This window comes from Phacochoerus africanus, chromosome 8 (assembly GCF_016906955.1).
Source record: "Phacochoerus africanus isolate WHEZ1 chromosome 8, ROS_Pafr_v1, whole genome shotgun sequence".
Classification (NCBI taxonomy): domain Eukaryota; kingdom Metazoa; phylum Chordata; class Mammalia; order Artiodactyla; family Suidae; genus Phacochoerus; species Phacochoerus africanus.
Genome location: NC_062551.1, coordinates 69,308,312 through 69,326,852, shown reverse-complemented (window position 1 = coordinate 69,326,852; position 18,541 = coordinate 69,308,312). Strand labels below are relative to the sequence as shown.

General features: G+C 52.2%; 1 protein-coding gene across 2 annotated transcripts in view; it reads right to left on the bottom strand.

The window, feature by feature from the left end:
* H6PD (hexose-6-phosphate dehydrogenase/glucose 1-dehydrogenase) overlaps positions 1 to 8,418 on the bottom strand; it is a 30,413-nt gene extending 21,995 nt beyond the window's left edge. The window contains exon 1 of one of the 2 annotated variants that reach the window (XM_047791610.1): positions 8,064 to 8,418. In XM_047791610.1, coding sequence (XP_047647566.1) covers positions 8,064 to 8,068 — 5 coding nt within the window. In that variant the 5' untranslated portion in view covers positions 8,069 to 8,418. Of the gene's footprint in view, positions 1 to 3,308; positions 4,150 to 8,063 lie in introns of those variants that run through there. The other variant, XM_047791609.1, reaches the window with a different exon arrangement.
* Positions 8,419 to 18,541: the final 10,123 nt, after the last annotated feature.

Genomic DNA, 18,541 nt, shown 5'->3' with positions numbered 1-18,541 from the left:
GGCCTTCGACTCTGCCCGAGGCTGTTGGGTTTAATACACTCCATGCCCAGCCGACTCCTTGGCTCTCCCGTTCTCAGCGTCCCTCCAAGGGCAGGGCTTTGAAGGAAGGAAAGCAACATGGGAGCCGGGGCCAGCCCAGGGGGAGGGAGCAGTTAAGAAGGGACAGAGATGACTAGGAGTTCCCGTCGTGGCGCAGCAGAAAAGAGCCCGACTAGGAACCATGAGGTTGAGGGTTCGATCTCTGACCTCGCTCAGAGGATGAAGGATCCGGCATTGCTGTGGCTGTGGTACAGGCCGGCCCCTAGCCTGGGAACTTCTGATTTGATCCCTAGCCTGGGAACTTCCATATGCCACGGGTGTGGCCCTTAAAAAAAAAAAAAAACGATGACCGGTTTAGCACCTATTATACGGCAGGTGTTCAAACGATAAAGGATTAACAGAATTCTTAACAATGAGGCTATAGTCTGGCTATACGGACAGGGAAATTGAGATTTAAAGAGACACCGGGAATCCATAAAAGGCCCTGAAGACCCTTCCAGACTCCTATCTCATCCTTGCTGTGGAAGGACCCCCCCCCCGACTCTGACATCAGATCCCCCCCACCTCCTATTTTCCCTTCGCCTCCTCCAGAGATCCATCTCCAAGACGGCGCCAGTCAGTGGCCAAACCAAGAGGAGGACCCAACTGCAGTGTTTGCTCCAGGGTCTATAGGACACCAGACTTCTGTCATGGGAGCATCAACAGGAGGACCGAGGGCCCAGGTGAGCAGGCTCCCAGCCTCCCTCTTCCACTCCCCCCTTGTCTGCACCCACACCCCAACCCACGGAGGGACCCAGAACCATACTACTTTCTCCCCCGGCTTCCCATCCCTGTCTTTGGCCCTTCAAGCATTTCTATCTCTACTGGCAACCGCCCCTGTCTGGGGGCAGGGAGAAGCTGCAAGGTCAGTGCGGGAAAGAGGCAGCGAGAAATCTGAAGCCCAGAGAACAGGCTGGAGAAGGAGCAGCCTCCAGCTGGCAGGCGCGTTTCAGAGCTCCTGATGGGACGGGTAGCCCGGGCCCTGGATGTGCCTGGACGTGCCTGGACGTGCTCTGCCCCAGAAGACAGATGCATGGCCCTAATGCCCCGCCGCCTGGCCTGAGCCCACCCCAGGGGCTCTAGTCAACCTGCTCTGACTCTGGAGTCTGCTGGAGTCTTCCCCACCCGCCCTGTCCCTGTTCCCAGTTCTCAGGTTGGCCTCCCTTATCGCTTGCTTTCGTCCCCCAGTCCCCGGTGCTCCTTTAAACAAACACAGATCCAAAATATCAGTTATTGCGACACGGCTGCTTACTCTGTGGTTGCTAAACAACCAGGGAACAACTCTTTGCTAAATGAGCTTGTGGGGGGGGGGTTCGGAGGGGGGCTGTGTGTTTGGTGTTCTTATTACCATGTTTTTTAACCTGAACAATGTTTCTCAAACTTGAATGTGCTTATGAATCTCTTGGGGATCTTTTGAAAATGCAGATTCTGGCACAGAGGGTCCGGGGAAGGGCCTACAGTGCTGCGAGCTGGTCCGAAGAGCACGCGGTGAGAGGAGCAGGACTCTGGAAGACCGGCGGCGGCGGCGGTGAAGCCCAGAGCCAGGGCCCTCGGCAGGGAGCGCATCAGATTCAACTGGAGAGCCTTTCAAAACACACACATCTGAATCCTCCTCCCTTCGCCAAGGCGATGCACCTCTGATTCAGCAGGCCCAGGGCAGGTGCAAACGCGGGTATTTCAAAGCAGCCTTGAATGGTTTAGCCCTGCCCTTCCCCCTGCAAAACCTGACCGCCGACCAGCGCCAGCCCAGTAACACCCAGCATTTAGCAGGTGGTCGGCGTGCGCCCGGCGAGGTACATGCACCAGCTTGACCTTCCCTCAGAACTGCGTTGTGAAGGTTTTGCAAAGATGCCCATTTCACAGATGAGGGAACTGGTAGGTGAGCCACTGTGGACTCACCAACCCTGAGGCCCCAGTCACTGCTGTCAAGTGGGGGAAGGTGGGCCCTGGGTCAGAGGACCTGGGCTCAAGGCCACCTCCGAGCTGTAGGACCTAATTAAGTCACCTGTCAAGTGCACTAACACCCCTAAACTAAATGAAGGTTTGCTGACCATTAGCTGAGATGGCTCCAATGACAAAAGCCCTACACAAATGCTAATGAATTACGTTTGAAAGGTAAAGTGCCTCCTGGGCTCCCAGGTTGGCATAAAGCCCTAGTTGCCAGGAAACCTGTGCCTTCCTTCCTCAAGAGCTAGACCCCAGCCTGGCAGAGAGCACCAGGACACGCCCAGGCATCCACCATGCACGTAACACTCCCGGGCTGGTCCTTACCCCCGAGAGGAGGAAGACAAGCACACAGGTATCATCCTTGCCACCCCGACAGGGGAGTGAACAGGCTCGGAGAAGCCCAGGAAAGCCAAAGTCTGCCCCTGGAGCAGGGCTCCAATAACAGGGAACTGATGGCTCCCCATCCACCTGCGACCTTAACTGCTCTCGGGCTACGAGGCTCTACTTCCGCAGGTTTTTCTCTCCTGCTCCGAGAAGAACGGGCTGCGAAATACATCTTCTGAGATCACATACTTGAAGTCAGCCAGAAACCAGGAGCGTGGCGTTCCAGTGGCAGATACTGCCAGGAATCGCTTCCATTTTTAATTAATGAAAAAACCCTTAGTGCAAAGTTTGAGCCCCTCTGGGACAGGAAGGCAGTGTATTAGGCTGTGGATCGGAACACGTGCTGATTCTTCCCCAGGAGACTCTAAACACCATGTCACCCTGAACAGGCTAGGCCTCAATTTCCTCATCACCCTGAACCGGCGTGTCCCCGGCTGGGCCCCGGTTTCCCCATCTGGGAAGACATGGAGCTAAAGGAGCTCTCGACTGCTTTCCTGCCCCTACGCTCCACTTTCCACGGCAAGGAGATAACCTCTCTGTAATCTGTAAGGGTGGCCACTGCCTTTCTGTCATCGCAGCATAGTGCCTGCAGCCTTAGGCCAGTGCAGCAGGGCTGGGAGGTGCAGGATTGAAGGATGAAGCACAGGGTGGGTTGACAGCATCGCTCAGAAGCCAAGACCCGACCCTCTGAAGCTGTAGCTTAAGTGGGGCAGGGGGGTGCGAGTTCCTTTACAACAATTATCATTCGAGATCCGAGACACTACAAAGGTGTCCTCCAGGGGGTGACAGGCTCATCTCAGAGTCAGGACTGAGCTGGCACCGGTCCACAGCCCGGGGCACCTCTCACAGCCCCCGATTCCAGGGCGAGGGTCTCCTAGTGGGCATCCTGGGAGACTCACCTTTTAACGTACGGCTCTGCCAACATCCCCATGGCTGTGAGCACTGCCTTGGCCGGCCAGAGTGCATGGATCAGGGGCGGGGTTCCAGTGAAAGAGGCAGACATCGGCACACCCACGCAGCTATGCCGTCCAGGACCTGTCCCTGCGCAGACCCAGCCTGGGCGGGAGCTCCTGCAGCAGAGCCCTTTCTGGGAAACCACAGAAGGGGGCGGCTCTGTCCCCTGGTCCCAGCAGACCAAGGGCGGGAGGAGGGGCTGGCAGGTAGACGCCAGTGCGGCCGCTGCCGCTCTGCTTCCTCTCCCAATGCGGCCTCTGCCCTCTGCCCTCTGTTTGCCTGGCAGGCAAAAGGGGAATTTTCTTCAAATCATGGCTCATGAGTTAGGAATTTTTAAAAGAAGGCGTGGGGGGTGAAAACAAGAGTTCAAGCTGAAGATGGTTTTTAGCTAAAGTACGAGGGGATCCCTGCCGGGAATGGCCACCCCAGTAGGCTTCCAGCTCTCCCCTTTGTGCTCTGGGGCCTCTGCACAAACACCCCCATGCAGATGCAAGTCGAAGGCTTCAGTGTGCCCTGTGACCTTCATTCGGCCCCCTCAGGCTTACACAGGGGACAGAACCTGAAAGATCGCCTCTGAGGCCTGTTTCCTCCCTAAACTCAGAGGATTCCTAGTCCCATCGCCTCGCTGGGCAGCAATCTCGGGTCCCCGAGACTCAAATGGTGTGCTGGAGCCACCTGCCCACAAGATACTTGCACCCAAGATTCACTTGCGACATTGTCAGGCATTTGCCAAGCCAGGTGTTAAACACACACGTTATTACAAAAACAAATGACACAAATGCATAACCAAATAAGTTACACTAAAAACAAAGGTATGAAACATTCAAAACTCAACATTTCCAAATGATTTTACCACAGTTTACTATTATCTGTGCTCTTGATGTTATTTATGGCTATTGTATCTGTAAGGTGAAGACCTGTAACCGTGTGCCTGGAGCTGGCCCACGGGGGGAACTTACGCGGCAGGTGCTGGCAAATCTGTCGATCTGACACCCTGCCACCAACCGCCACCTCTTTCAGAGGCTGTTAAACACTTACCAGCACACAAGGGCCTAGACACCAAGTCGTGGTTTCCAGCCTGCACTTTCTCCCCCGAAACTCTGGTCTCCTGTGATCACCTGCTACCCTGATACCAACAGCCAGGTGTCTACGAGACCCGCCGGGTTCGAAACTGCACTGACCATCTCCCCTGTGTTCCCAAGGCGGATCTCCCCATCCTCAGCCGAAGCCACCCCACCCAGTGCTCAAGCCAGAAACCTTCGGGTCATCCGATCGGTCAGCAAACTCCACACTGTCACCAACATCTCCCGAGAACACAGCGACTTCTCCCCTCCTTGCACCACTCCACTCTGCTGGAAGCCACCATCACCTCCGTCCACTCAGCTGCAGGAACCACCTCGCTGGCCTCCGGTTTCTCTGCCTGAACACAGCAGGCAGAGTCATCTGTTCACAGCACCGGCCACATCGGGGCATCCTTCTGTGCAGGGGCAGCGGGGTCTACATCTTCCAGCCTCCCACCTCTTGCCTCTTGGATCTTCTCTCCTCTCCTCTGCCCCTCCCTGGGCTCCAGACACCCATCCTCCTGCCTCAGGGCCTTGGTACTTGCTGTCCTCGCTGCCCGACCTACTTTTCCCTGCAGACGTCCACGTGGTCTACTCCCTAACTTCAATGCTTTGCTGAAATGTCACCTTGTCAGCGAAGCTTTCTCGGCCACCTCTGCGTCAAACTGTAACCCTCCCGCCCACTCGCATGCCCTGCTTTACTTCTCCCTGGAGCACAGATCCCTTGCGAATACACTGGATGTGATAAGTGAGTTTATTGGGTTTACTGTCTATCCCTCCCTTCCCTCAAGGCGGTCCATGCCAAGGAGGGCAGGGGTGTCTGTGTTTGGTTCACTGCCCATCTCCAGGATCCGAAACAGAGCCTGGCACACGGAGGGCACACTCTCAACTGCTGCTGAAGGAACAAATAGATTGCACGTGCCCAAGACCACTGTCGCCTGTGCATGAGCGGCCAGCGTGTGAGTGACAGCACAAAGGAATACATCTCTACTGGTGACATCAAGCCCTGTGACCCTGCCCACGGGAGCAGCAGCTTACGACTTAAAACCATACTGTGAATAAGAAATACTATGCATGGTATTTAGCAAGTCACCAACTATACGCCAAATACTGGACTGAGAGCTTCAAAGGCAGCACGCCGCTCACTCATTCTTGCCCTGGCATAGCCCCATTTTTCGAATGAGTGGAGGGGAAACTAAGATACAGAGAGAGAAAATAACTTACTGAAGGTCACGCAGCTCAGAGGGGATAGGATGTAAATACAGGCGGTCTGGGCACAGCCCTTACTTCCCGCCTCCCTGTAAACTGTGTGAGGACAGCCCCAAATGGCAAACTCAAAGCACTGCTTTGGTGTGGACCTGGATTCTGCTCCCCTCCGCACCTGGGACAACAGGGGTCGAAGCAGTCCCGCCAGCTGGCAGGCAGCTCTGTCCCCTGAAGTCAAGGTGCCCTGGACACCATCCGCTGGGCATGGCCTGGCTTCCCAGTCCCCTCGAACGGTGATGCACGCGCCTGCCTTCTGACCTCGGGAAGACATTGTGTTTAAGCCAGAGGTGCTTTACTGAAGCCTGGAAGGCCCTGCTGGGAGGCGGAGGGACTCGTTCCTGAAATCCGTAGCCACTCAGGAACGGTGTGGCCTCCACAAATTATTTAATCTCTCCCAGCCCCACCCGCAGAGTGGGAAACAGGCAATAAGCAGCACACGGTGAGATGATCCATATAAAGCCTTTGGCACCGTGCATGGCATTCAGGAAGCGCCCAAGAGATGGGAGCCTCTGTCGTTATTAAACCAACAGCATCGAGAAGAAAGTGACTTTTCTCTCGAGCTTTTTGGAACTGCTACAAAGCCAATTAACATCCCACAACAGAAAAAAACAAATGCCAAGGAACACTTCATTGACAGTTTCCTGACCTTCCAGTCATACTGATGGAAAAAATCAAAGGGATATAATGCTGAGATGGTAAAAAAAATCCCCAGCCCAGCCCATGAGACGTTTATAGTATGCCCCAAAGATGAAACCTCTCACTTTGCAGCCCTAGGCTTGCCCTTAACGACTCAGGGCCTTTTCTCCAGCTGTAAAATGCACATCGCCCACCTCATTTCATTTCATTTCTTTATTTTGGGCCTTGCCCGTGGCCAACAGAAATTCCCTGGCCAGGGATAGGACCTGAGCCACAGCCGTAACAGCGCTGAATCCTTCACTGCTAAGCCACCAGGAAACTCCATCCACCTCATTTTAATGTCTGACGAAGCAAACCAACAAACAGATAAACAAACCCAGATCGTGGCTGTGAAAATACTTTGGAGGGCAATGGTGGTAAGAGGTCTCCCAGACAAACAGCCACTTGACTCCCAACTCTGGGCAACAGAAAGCAAAAGCAGACTTTCTGCTGTTTCTGGTTTAGGGCCTGGCAGAATCCATGGTGAAATTTACGTATTCCATCCATAAAGTGAGAAGAGGCTGGGCCACAGATGCCCAAAGGCACCTCTTGATTTCCCTTTGTGTACCCACAGAGTTGACCGGTTCCTATTTATTTATTTATTTATTTATTTATTTATTTATTTATTTATTTTTTGCTTTTTAGGGCCGCACCTGCAGCATATGGAGGTTCCCAGGCTAGGGATCCAATCAGAACTACAGCTGCCGGCCTACGCCTCAGCCATAGCAACTCGGGATCCAAGCCGCATCCTCGACCTACTCCACAGCTCACGGCAACACCAGATCCTTAACCCACAGAGTGAGGGCAGGGATCAAACCCACAACCTCACCGTTCCTAGTCAGATTCGTTTCCACTGCGCCAGGATGGGAAATGACTGTTTCCCTTTGAAATAACCTAAAACCATCTGACAACACAAGTCACTTAGTGAATTATAGTCTTTGGACAAACTTAACTTGAATGTCTGCCTGGAGTGGCCATTTGCTGAGCAGTTATGTACCTCAAAGAAACATTTACACAAAATATTGCCTAAAAATGAGCTCTGTTTATGCCAAACACGGAGCATTTTTGTCTCAGGTGCTCCTAAAACTTGCCAAAAGATTAGTTTCATAAGCTCAGAAATTCGATCAGCCATCCGCCACTGTAGAAAAATGTAAAACATGATTTAAAATACTCCTGGTCTACCCAGGTTTCCCTCATTGGCCAAAGGCCAAACATGAGCCACAGGCCTTGATGAGGGGCACAGGGATGAGTGGGCAAGGAATTTCGGCTTATGATTTTTCCAGAAGTTCTCACTTCCTGCTAAACATTCAAGTTTTGGGTGAGCCGATTTTCAGAGACCCAGAAGGATTTACTTCTGGAAAACCAAAAACCAGAACCGAATTCCAGAAAGCCTAGGAAAAGGGACCTCACTGGGCCCCTGGACCAGCCTTGATGGGGCCTGGCTGCCTCCTGTAGAACTGCCACCCAATAGAGCCGCCACCGTGCTAAGGGATCTGCGGAGGAGGAGGAGAACAATGAATTTATTCTGCGGAAGGAAGGCGGGAAAGGGAATTCGGGCGGGTGGGTGGTGGCTCGGGTGACTCTTCCCAACCATATGCCCGAGGATTTCACCGCCACGCGTGGCCAGCCTCCTGGGCCTGCTGTAAAGACCTCCTTGCGGCCGGAGGAGCGGGAGAGAAAGCGGGGGAGGCAGCTTACTTCATCTCGGCCGTCAGAGCCGCCTGCTTCTCCGGGAAACGTCAGGGGCGGCGCGGGGCTGCGGGCCGAGCTCAGGCCAGGCCAGGCCAGGGACCCGCGCATGCTCTTCCGCCCTCCGGGCCCGCCCGGACAGGTGCGCGTCACGCGGCTCCGCGCCTGACGCGCGCTCAGGTTTCGCCAGCGCGGCCGGGGGCGGCGAGTGGGGAGGGCGCCCCTTCCCGGCCCAGCCAGAGACGCTTCCTTGTCCGGGGGCGCGGCGGAACCGCAGGGCCTGGGTCTCAGATCGCAGCGGCCTTGGTGCGCGCGCAGGGGGATCCCGGGCCTGGAACGCGCGCGCGCGCGCACAGGGGGGAATCAGGCCAGGGGCGCGCGCAGTGGGCGGGGCCGGGGCGGGCCGCGGGGGCGGAGGCGCGGCGAGGCCACGCCCCCTAGCTCTGGGTCGCGGAGGAGGGAGGGGCGGAGACCTCTCAAAAGATTCCTTGGTTCGCGTGGATCTTCTGGATTTAAGAGCGAAGTGAGCGGGCCCCTCCTTCCGGCCCTGGTTTCTGCTGCGCATGGTAGAGGCTGCCTTCGGGGACACAGAGGGCCGAGGGAAATGGTGTCTCGTGGAGTCTGGTTACTGGCTCCCTCCCGGATCTGGCACGAGCTGTGGGAACTGGGACTTGGGACCTGGGGCCTGACCTCCCTGGGCCTCGCTTTTCTCCATCTGTAGAATGAGCGGCTTGGTTCATCCTATTTTCTTTTATCTCTCTCTCTCTCTTTTTTTTTTTTTTTTTTTTTTTTGCTTTTTAGGGCCGCCCCCCTGGTACATGGAAGTTCCCAGGCTGGGGTCTAATCGGAGCTGCAGTTGCCGGCCTACCTGCCGGCCTACCCCCACAGCCACAGCAGGGTGAGATTCGAGCCGCATCAGCGACCTACACCAGAGCTCAGGGCAACAGCCAGATCCTTAACCCACTGAGCGAGGCCAGGGATGGAACTCACATCCTCATGGATACCAGTCGGGTTGGTTACCACTGAGCCGCATGGAGAACTCCATCATCCTATTGTCAATATCCAGACGTAGTGATTTGGGCGCCGGAGAGCCGTCTATGGTCATGTCTCCACCAGACAGCTTCAAATCTCTGCCTACATTCCTGTGACCCTGAAGACACTAACCCGCGATGAGTGCTCAGGAAATGGTAGCTGGCACCTCTGTGGCTTTATCCGCAAGACGGTGGATGGGAATAAGGCCTCTGCGGCGTGATGGTGAGGTTATACCGGAGACGACAGGGTCAGCTGCCTCTCTCGGCCCTCGGGAGATGGTACGCTGGTCCTCTCCCCTGGTCCTCACCATGATCACGCTGTACCTCACCTTTGCAACCCTTTTCTCCCAACCCTGCAATGCTGTCCGTGACTCCCTGGAGCCCTGGCCATCAGAGAGGCAGCCACTCCTTCCCACTTCTCAGCAGCATCTGGGTGACCGCAGGTTAAATAAGGCAGGGCCAGAGTTCTCTGGTGGCCTAGCAGGTTAAGGATCTGGTGTTGTCACTGCTGTGGCACGGGTTTGATCCCTGCATGCCACAGCATCACCAAAATAATATTAATAGTAATAATAAATAAGGCAGGGCCACTGCTGCGCTGACCGGCCAGACTACCCAGGACCACCTCCTAGACAGAGGTTGGCCCTCCCATCCCCGCTGCTGAGCATCTTAGCACTGTCCCTTCTTCAGACTCCACCTCCTCCCATCCCAGAGACAGGGGCATGCCTGGTCACCTGTGCCAAAGGGAGCTGGACCACCCAAGAGAGGGCACTCTGATGAGAGAGAGAAAACTTGTAGCAGCTTTTCATTTCATGGACATTCCATTAGAGGTAGGGATGTCAGGAGCTAACAGAAGGAACTTGGCAGTGGCCGGCAGGACTAAGTGGGCCAAAAGGCATGATTACCACACAGGATATTAAGCAAGAAGGTTCCAGGAAGGCTGGGGAGCCAAGGGGGCTGGGCTTCGCTGACATGAAGGCCGGGGGCCATCTGGGGGCCTGCATGAACTGCTGGGCCTCAGCAAGGGTTTGGCCACTCTGCCTGGGACCCGGGTGGAGAGTTAAGGAACCAGGTACCGGCCGAGCTGCCTCCACAGCTGGCAGTGGGGAGGAGGGTCTAGGGCATGGGCCAGCCAAACGGGACTGGTGGATGCCAGGACTCTTGGCCAAGAGCCCTTCCCATGTTCTGTAATCCTCGACACACTGTGCATTCACACATCATGTAAACCGGGGCCAAAGGAGGCACAGATGGAAGAAGGCAGGTGCCTTGAGACTGAGATGAACGGAGGGAATGTTTCCCAGATCCTTCGTACAGCCATCCCAACCGTGATCTTCAGTCACCCTGAGGGGACCCTTAAAAACATCCAGGAGTTCCCTGGTGGCCTGGTGGTTAAGGATTTGGTGTTGTCACTGCTGTGGCTTGGGTTCCATCACTGGCCCAGAACTTCTGCATGCCTCAGGTGCAACCAAAAAAAAAAAAAAAAAAGGAGTTCCCGTCGTGGCTCAGTGGTTAACGAATCTGACTAGGAACCATGAGGTTGCAGGTTCGATCCCTGGCCTCCCTCAGTGGGTTACGGATCTGGCATTGCCGTGAGCTGTAGTGTAGGTTGCAGACGCGGCTCCGATCCTGTGTTGCTGTGGCTCTGGCGCCAACTGGCGGCTACAGTTCTGATTAGACCCCTAGCCTGGAAACCTCCATATACCGAGGGAGCGGCTCTAGAAAAGGCAAAAAAAAAAAAAAAAAATCCCAAAGCCAAGTCAGCTCCAACCAGCTTCTTAAGAAAATGGGTGTGTCCATTCAGGTGTCCATGGGGTGGAGCCTGAGGTGTGACATGAAATGAGCCTAGGATGTTATAACTGTTGCTCTCACTTCCATGCCCAGGCATAGTTTTCATTTTCTGCCCTCCTCCGTCACTGTTTGTCCTTATCTCAGTCTCTGACTGGGTAGCTCATGGTCGGATCTGGACCATTACTTTTTCTTTCCATCATGAAAACAATTGGGTCTTTTCCAGGTGTGAGGGCATTGCCCACCCCGACCCCACCCCCGCCGAACCAAAGTCCCAAACCTTGTCCATTGGCTTTGTGATGAAGTTCAGCATCTTTGCATACCTGAAGCTTTGCTCATTTCTGTGCTAAAAGCAGCCACAAGGCCACATCCCAGAGGCCCAGGTGTGCCCCAAACCCTCTGAAAGAGGCCAGAAGAAAGCAGCGATTGCCCGATGTGGGTCCCAGGACCTGAACTGTGTCTGCCAAGGAGCGTGCTGGAGCTCTGTGGGTGAAGCTGACTTTTTTCCTAAACTGTGGGGAAGGCAGCAGTCAGAGTTAGCTCCGCCTGCTTCCCAGCCATGGAAAGTGAGACCTGAAGAGATGGATGACTCACAAGAGAGGTCTGTGGAGTCAGAAATAAAATCACGTTGCAGTTTCTTTTCTATTTTCGGGTACCCCTTACTAAGTCAGCTCTCCTCACTCACTCTGCTCTTGGCATGGGCTGGCGAGGGGAGAACAGGTGCCATGAATTTTCAGCCATGAGTACATCTTTTCATCCTTTAAAAACAAGAAATTAGATTGGCTTCATAAAGTCTATGTAAAATAGCTAGGTATGGGTTTTCCATTGCAGCTGTAACAACTGACTACCATTTAGTGGCTTAAACAATGCAAATATATTACCTTACAGCCTGTAGGTCAGAAGTCTTACTTCTCACTGGGCTGAAACCAAGAGGTTGTGGAGTTCCCTGGTGGCTCGATGGGTTATGGATCCAGTGTTGTCACATGGGTTCAATCCCTGGCCTAGGAATTTCTGCATGCTGCGGGTGCAGCCAAAAAATAAAAATAAAACCAAGAGGTTGTGGGGCTGTGTTACCTTTCAAGGGAAGCCCTTTTCTTGCTCATTTGGGTGTTGGCAGAATTCAGATCCTTGTGGTTTGAGGACTGAGATCCTGTTCCCTTGCTGGCTGTCAGCCGAGGGTCATTCCCAGCTCCTAGAGGCTAGCACATTCCCTCATCTATGGCCCCCTTCCTCAGTCCTCAAAGCCAGGAATTGCAGGTCACGTGCTTTGAAGCTCTCATTCTTCTTTTCAGGTTCATCTGTCTGACGCATCTGGGAAAGGACCCCTGCTTCTAAGGCCTCGTGTGGTTAGACCGAACACACTTCTATAAACCAGGATCATCTCCCCAGCTCAGGGTCCATGACTTTATTTATTTTAATTTAATTTTATTTTATTTGTTATGGTCATACCCACTGCAAATGGAGGTTCCTGGCCAGGGGTTGAATCCAAGACGTAGGCGTGACAACCCACACCTCCACAGCAACCCGTAGTGCAGTCAGATCCTTTTCTTTTTCCCTTTTTTTTTTCCTTTTTAAGATTTTTATTTTTTCTATTATAGTTGATTTACAACATTCTGTCAATTTTGGCTGTGCTGCAAAGTGACCGAGTGCAATCAGATTCTTAACCTGATTTGCCACAGTGGGCACTCGCTCAGGGTGCATATCTTTAGTCACACCTGCAAAGTCCCTCTTGCCCTGTGACATACTCATAAGTTCCAGGAGTTCCCATCATGGCTCAGTGGTTAACGAATCCGACTAGGAACCATGAGGTTGCAGGTTCGATCCCTGGCCTTGCTCAGTGGGTTAAGGATCCAGCATTGCCATGAGCTGTGGTGTAGGTCACAGACGCGCGTGACTCGGATCCCGTGTTGCTGTGGCTGTGGCGTAGGCCGGCATCTACAGCTCCGATTAGACCCCTAGCCTGGGAACCTCCATATGCCGAGGGAGCGGCCCTAGAAATGGCAAAAAGACAAAATAAATAAATAAATAAATAAATAAATAAATAAATAAATAAAAAAAAAAAAATAAGTTCCAGGCATTAAGGTCTGGATGTCTTCAGGGAGTCGTTACTCTGCCCACCACAAATTATAAATTTCTAGACTTTTTTTGTTTGTTTTTAGGGCCAAACCCATGACTTATGGAGCTTCCAGGGTTAGGGGCAAATCGGAGCTGCAGCTGTTCCACAGCCACAGCAACTTGGGATCTGAGCCGTATCTGCGACCTACACCACAGCTCGAGGCAACACCGGATCCCTGACCCATTGAGCGAGGCCAGGGATGGGCCCCCTGTCCTCATGGATGTTAGCTGGATTCAGTTCCACTGCACCACAATGGGAACTCCCTAAATTTCTAGATTCTTAAACCCTCTTGATTATCTGGGATCTTTATCACACGATATTTTTAGAACAGCTTAACTGAGTTATCATTCACATACTACACAATTCACCCGCTCGGAGTGTACAACTCATTTGTTTTTCAGGGTAGCCACAGAGTTGTGCAACCATCACCGCAAGCAATTAAGGACACTTTAATTACCCCAACCAGAAACCATGCACCTATGAGCATAAATTCCCTGCTTTCCCCCAACCCCCTCGGCCCTAGGTAACCACTAATCTGCTTTCTATGGATTTGCCTGTACTGTAGATTTCGTATAAACGGAATCATATAATATGTGGCCTTTTGTGTACATAGGATATGTAGACACTTCCGTAAAATGTATATTACACATGTAATAGAATACATACTATGACATGGATGAACCTGGAAAACATGTAATGTAAATCCATGTTGTAGCATGTATTATTGCTTCATTCCTTATTATTGCTAAATAACATTTGACTGTGCTCATATACAACATTTTGTCTATCCATGCATCGGTTCATGGACATGTGGGTTATTTGCATTTTTTTTTGGCTGTGTCCACTGCATGCAGAAGCAGGCATGCTGTGGGCACAGGATCGAACCTGAGTCACAGCAATAACCAGAGCCGCAGCAGTGACAATGCCACATCCTCAACCTGCTGTGTCACCAGGGAACTCCTGTTTTCCCTTTGGAGCCATGAGGAATAATGCTGCTGGGGACATATGTGTACATGTTTTTGTGTGGACTTATGTTTTCATTCTCTTGGGTGTATACCCAGGAGGGGAACTGCTGGGTCATATGCTAACTCTGTGTTTAACGCTTTTTTTTTTTTTGCCGTTTTTTTAGGGCCACACCTACAGGTGGAATTGGGGCCACAGCTGCTGGCCTATGCCACAGCCTCAGCAAGGAGGGATCCGAGCTCTGAGACCTACACCACAGCTCATGGCAATGCCAGATTCTTAACCCACGGAGCGAAGCCAGGGATCAAACCCGCATCCATATGGATCCTAGTTGGGTTCATTAGCCACTGAGCCAAGAAGGGAACTCCCTGTGCACAACCTTTCGAGGAACTTCAGATTATTTTCCACAGTGGCTGCCCCAGTCTGTATTCCCATCAACAATGTATAGGGTTCCTATTTCTTTCTCACCAACACCTGTTATTACCAGATTTTTTGATTCTGACCATCCTTGTGGGTGTAAAGTGGATCTTACTGAGTTTTTTATTTGAATTTTCCTGATAGCCCATGACATTGAGCATCTTTTCATGTGCTTATTGGCCATTCGTATATCTTCTTTGAAGAAATATCTAGTCAGATTCTTTGCCCATTTTTCAATTAGGTTATCTTTTTTTTTTTTTTAATCTTTTTAGAGTTGCATCTGTGGCATATGGAAGTTCCCAGGCTAGGGATCGGACCAGAGCTGTACCTGCCAGCCTACACCACAGCCACAGCAACACCATATCCAAGCTGCCTCTTCAACCTACACCACAGCTTATGGCAACGCCGGATCTTTAACCCACTGAGCAAGGCCAGAGATTGAACCTGCATCCTCATGGATACTAGTCGGGTTCTTTAACCTGCTGAGACACAATGGGAACTCCCAGGTTATCTTTTTATTACTGAGTTGTTAGAATTCTTTATATATTCTAGATATAAGCCCCTTACCAGATTTGCAAAAATCTTTCTCCCATTCTGTGGGTTGTCATTTCACTTTCTTGATGGTGTCCTTTGAAGCACATGAGTATATTTTGATGGACAATGTATCTATTTTTTTCTTTTATTTCTGGTTTTGGGTGTCATAGCTAAAAAGGCTTTGCCTAAACCAATATCATGAAAAAAAATGTTTTTAAATGTTATGGCCACACCCGCAGCATATGGAAGTTCCCAGGCTAGGGTTTGAATCTGAGCCACAGCAGTGACCTATGCTGCAGCTGCGGCAATGCCGGATGCTTTAACCCACTGCGCCAGGCTGGGGCTCAAACCCGAATCTCCATGGTGGCCCGACCCACTGCAGTCGGATTCTTAACCCACTACTCCGCAGCAGGAACTTCAATATCATGAAAATTTAGGCTTGTGTTTTCTTCTAAGAGTTTAATAGTTTTAGTTTGGACATTTAGGCGTTTGGGGTTCATTTTTGGCTAATTTTCGTATACGAGGTGAAAGGTCAGGAGGCTGACTTAATTTTTTTGCATGTGGCCATCCAGTTGTCCCAGAATGCTTTGTTGGACTGTCACATAATGGATTCCAATAAAAACGCCTGCTTGGTTCGCTAGGTGACCCTGGCATCACCAGAGTCCCTACGCAGTCCAGTGAGACAGACCCCAGCAGGCCAATGCTGGAAGCAGCAGAGCCTCAAAAACTGTCGGATGAATGTGGAGCAGGGTGGGGAGCCTGAGCCCCCAAGTTCAGGGGTGAGAGTCCCCATCACTCTGCACGTGGCTGTGAATCTGGAAATGCTTTCTCCAGGTTGCCGCCATCTAAAGAGATAGCTTGATGCCCTTGAGTATAGGGGGCACACTGGACCCGCCACTACTGGCTGAGCCAGATCTCAAGGGAAAAGTCCCAAATTTTGTTTGGGGGCTGCCAGGGAACAGAGGGGTCAAGGGAAAGGAAGAGAGAAGACGAGGGAGCAGCTGGCTTGGATGTGAACCAGGACAAGGGACCTGGAGTAACGAATTAAGAAGCACCTGTACTCAAGGTCAACATTTCTTGCCTTAAGCTTCAAGAGGCACAAGCAGGGAAAAGCTCTTGGCTGGCAGATGAAATGAAAGGATAAAAGGGCTGGCAGCCACCCCAGACGTCTCTGCACCAGCAAAAGCTGCATTGTATCCTTCGGGCCAAGTAGAGACGCAGCTTGGGGACAGCCCAGCTTCTGGAGCAGGCGTCGGATGAGCCTGGGGTCCGGGGAAGGACAAGGCACCCTTGCAGGAGAAATGTGATGGTCAGCAGAACCTCAGAAGACAGAGGCCGGCTTCCCGTTGGCCCCTCCACGACGCAGGCACTGTCTGCCTTTCTCAGCCCTGACACTGCAGCAGCCTGGTCTGGGGCCAGGCGCTTAGGAGCCTCTGGTGAGCCAGCAGCTCCTGAGTGGCTGCAGGGTCGCAGCAGGTCACGACTCTGCCTTCATCCACCCTTTCCTCTCCTCCCCGCTCCAGTCTGGGAAACACAGGTCAGGGGCCCCTCATTCATTCATCCAGCGCTACCCACCAGGCTGTCTTGGCTCAGGGACCATGGCCTTGACTTAGGCTCCTGTCCTCAGGAAGCTTATATTCTATTCCAAGTCGGGGTGTGTGGTGGGAAGACTCACAACAAATGAGGAAAAGAATAATTAGAGTGACAAGGGTGATGGAGAAAATAACACACAGTAATGGAACAGAATGTCTGGCTCCATCATTCAGGAAGGCCTCTCCCGGGCTGATAGTTGACCGAGACTCGAGGGAAAGGGGGCTGGTTGTGCAAGAGCTAGGGTACGAGTGCTCAGGCAGAGGGAACAGCACGTACAAAGGCCCTGAGGCAGGAAATAGCTTGGCGTCTCTGCAGAATGGAAAGGAGGCCAGTGTTGCTGGAGCACAGAGCCAGGGGAGGCCCGAGAACATGCTGGAAAAGCTGGGACACACCAGACCTTCTAGGCCACTACAAGCACTGTGGGTTTTATTTTTCTTTGTAGTAGAAGCCTCTAGGGACTTTTAAATAAGAGAAAGACACCATCGGTTTTCATTTTGGAAAGTCCCTGGACTCCTGGGCTGCAGGCCTCGCAGGGGAGCATTTTGAGTTGGGGGGGGGGTCATTGCAGGGTCCAGGCAGGCGAGGGGCACAACTCCAGGCTGTTGGAAAATGTCTGTGTTCTTACTACTTAGTATGGCGAGGCCAACAGGTCAGGGGATGGCTGCCATGAGAAGTGATCTGTGACATTTCCCAAGAAGAGCAGGCATGCCCTGCCTCCCATACAGGGCCACGTGGGGATGCACCAGTTCAGCCAGGACACAGAGGGAGTGAGGGGACAAGCCTACAAGGGCCTTTTTAGTGGTTTCCACAGGAAGGATAGCAAGGCAGGGCTAGTTGGAAGAATGTATGCAGGCTCTGGGGCTTAGGGGCTGCCCCCTAGTGGTACCTGGTCCTAGATGATCAGGCCAGGTAGATAGGGACTCTGACTGTGACCTTCTGATTTTAAAAAAGGAGGCTGAGGCTTTGGATCTGCATTGGTTTGTTTGCATAGGAAAAAACACCCTCCAGAGTGAAGGGGGAAGGATTCTAGGGACCTGCTAGGCCTGAGAGGGGCAGTCCCTCCAAGGTCAGCAAGGCCCCAGAGGTCAAAGCATCAGAAACACATGGTTGATCCACAGGGGACACCTGGATTCGGTAGAGAGAGGCTCAGTGGGAGAGGAGGTTGCTGGGATCTGCTGATGGGTTGGATGTAGGTGATGAAGGAAGAAGACGAAGGGGAGGCTGCCTGGCCTTTCGGCTTAAGCAGCAGGGTCCCCTCGCTCTCAAAGCAAGTCTTGGAAGGCCCAGGAGACAAGGCTACCCTCTTGGAGCTTAAACCTGTGTAGGGGAGCCAGGCTTCAGATCCAGAAAGGTGGCAAGTCAAGCCAGCGCCATTCGGTTCCCTGAGGTACGTGTACCTTTGCCTTAAGTAGCAAAATGTTACGGAAAAGCAATGTATAAAGAAACCATTCATATTAATCATTCAGATACAATATTTACCTCAGGTGCCTGTGTCCTCCTTTCAGCAACCGTGGTTTCTGATTGGTTTTCACTCGCCCAAGACCCAGGATTCATCATGAAGTTCTCTGCTGATGGTCTCCAGGGATTTAAGGCTTCTAAACACTTTTTTGTGTTAGAAAAATCTCTTCCTAAGACTTTAAGATGAAGGCTTTCAAAAATATAGACTCTTTTTTTTTTTCTTCTTCTTAATGGCTACACCTGTGGCATATGGAAGTTCCCAGGATAGGGGTCAAATCCCACAGCCACAGCAACATGCGACCTGAGACACATCTGCAGTCTACATCGCAGCCTTCGGCAACGCCGGATCCTTTAACCCACTGACTGAGGCCAGGGATTGAACCTGCATCCTCGTGGATACTAGTCAGATTCTTAACCCACCGAGCCACAATGGGAACTGCAAAAATATAGACTCTTTTGACTGTGTAAAGAATTGCCTTCTAACTTTTTTGCTTTGTAAAATCTACTTCTGGAGTTCCTGTCATGGCGCAGTGGAATTGAATCCAACTAGGAACCATGAAGTTGCGGGTTCAATCCCTGGCCTCGCTCAGTGG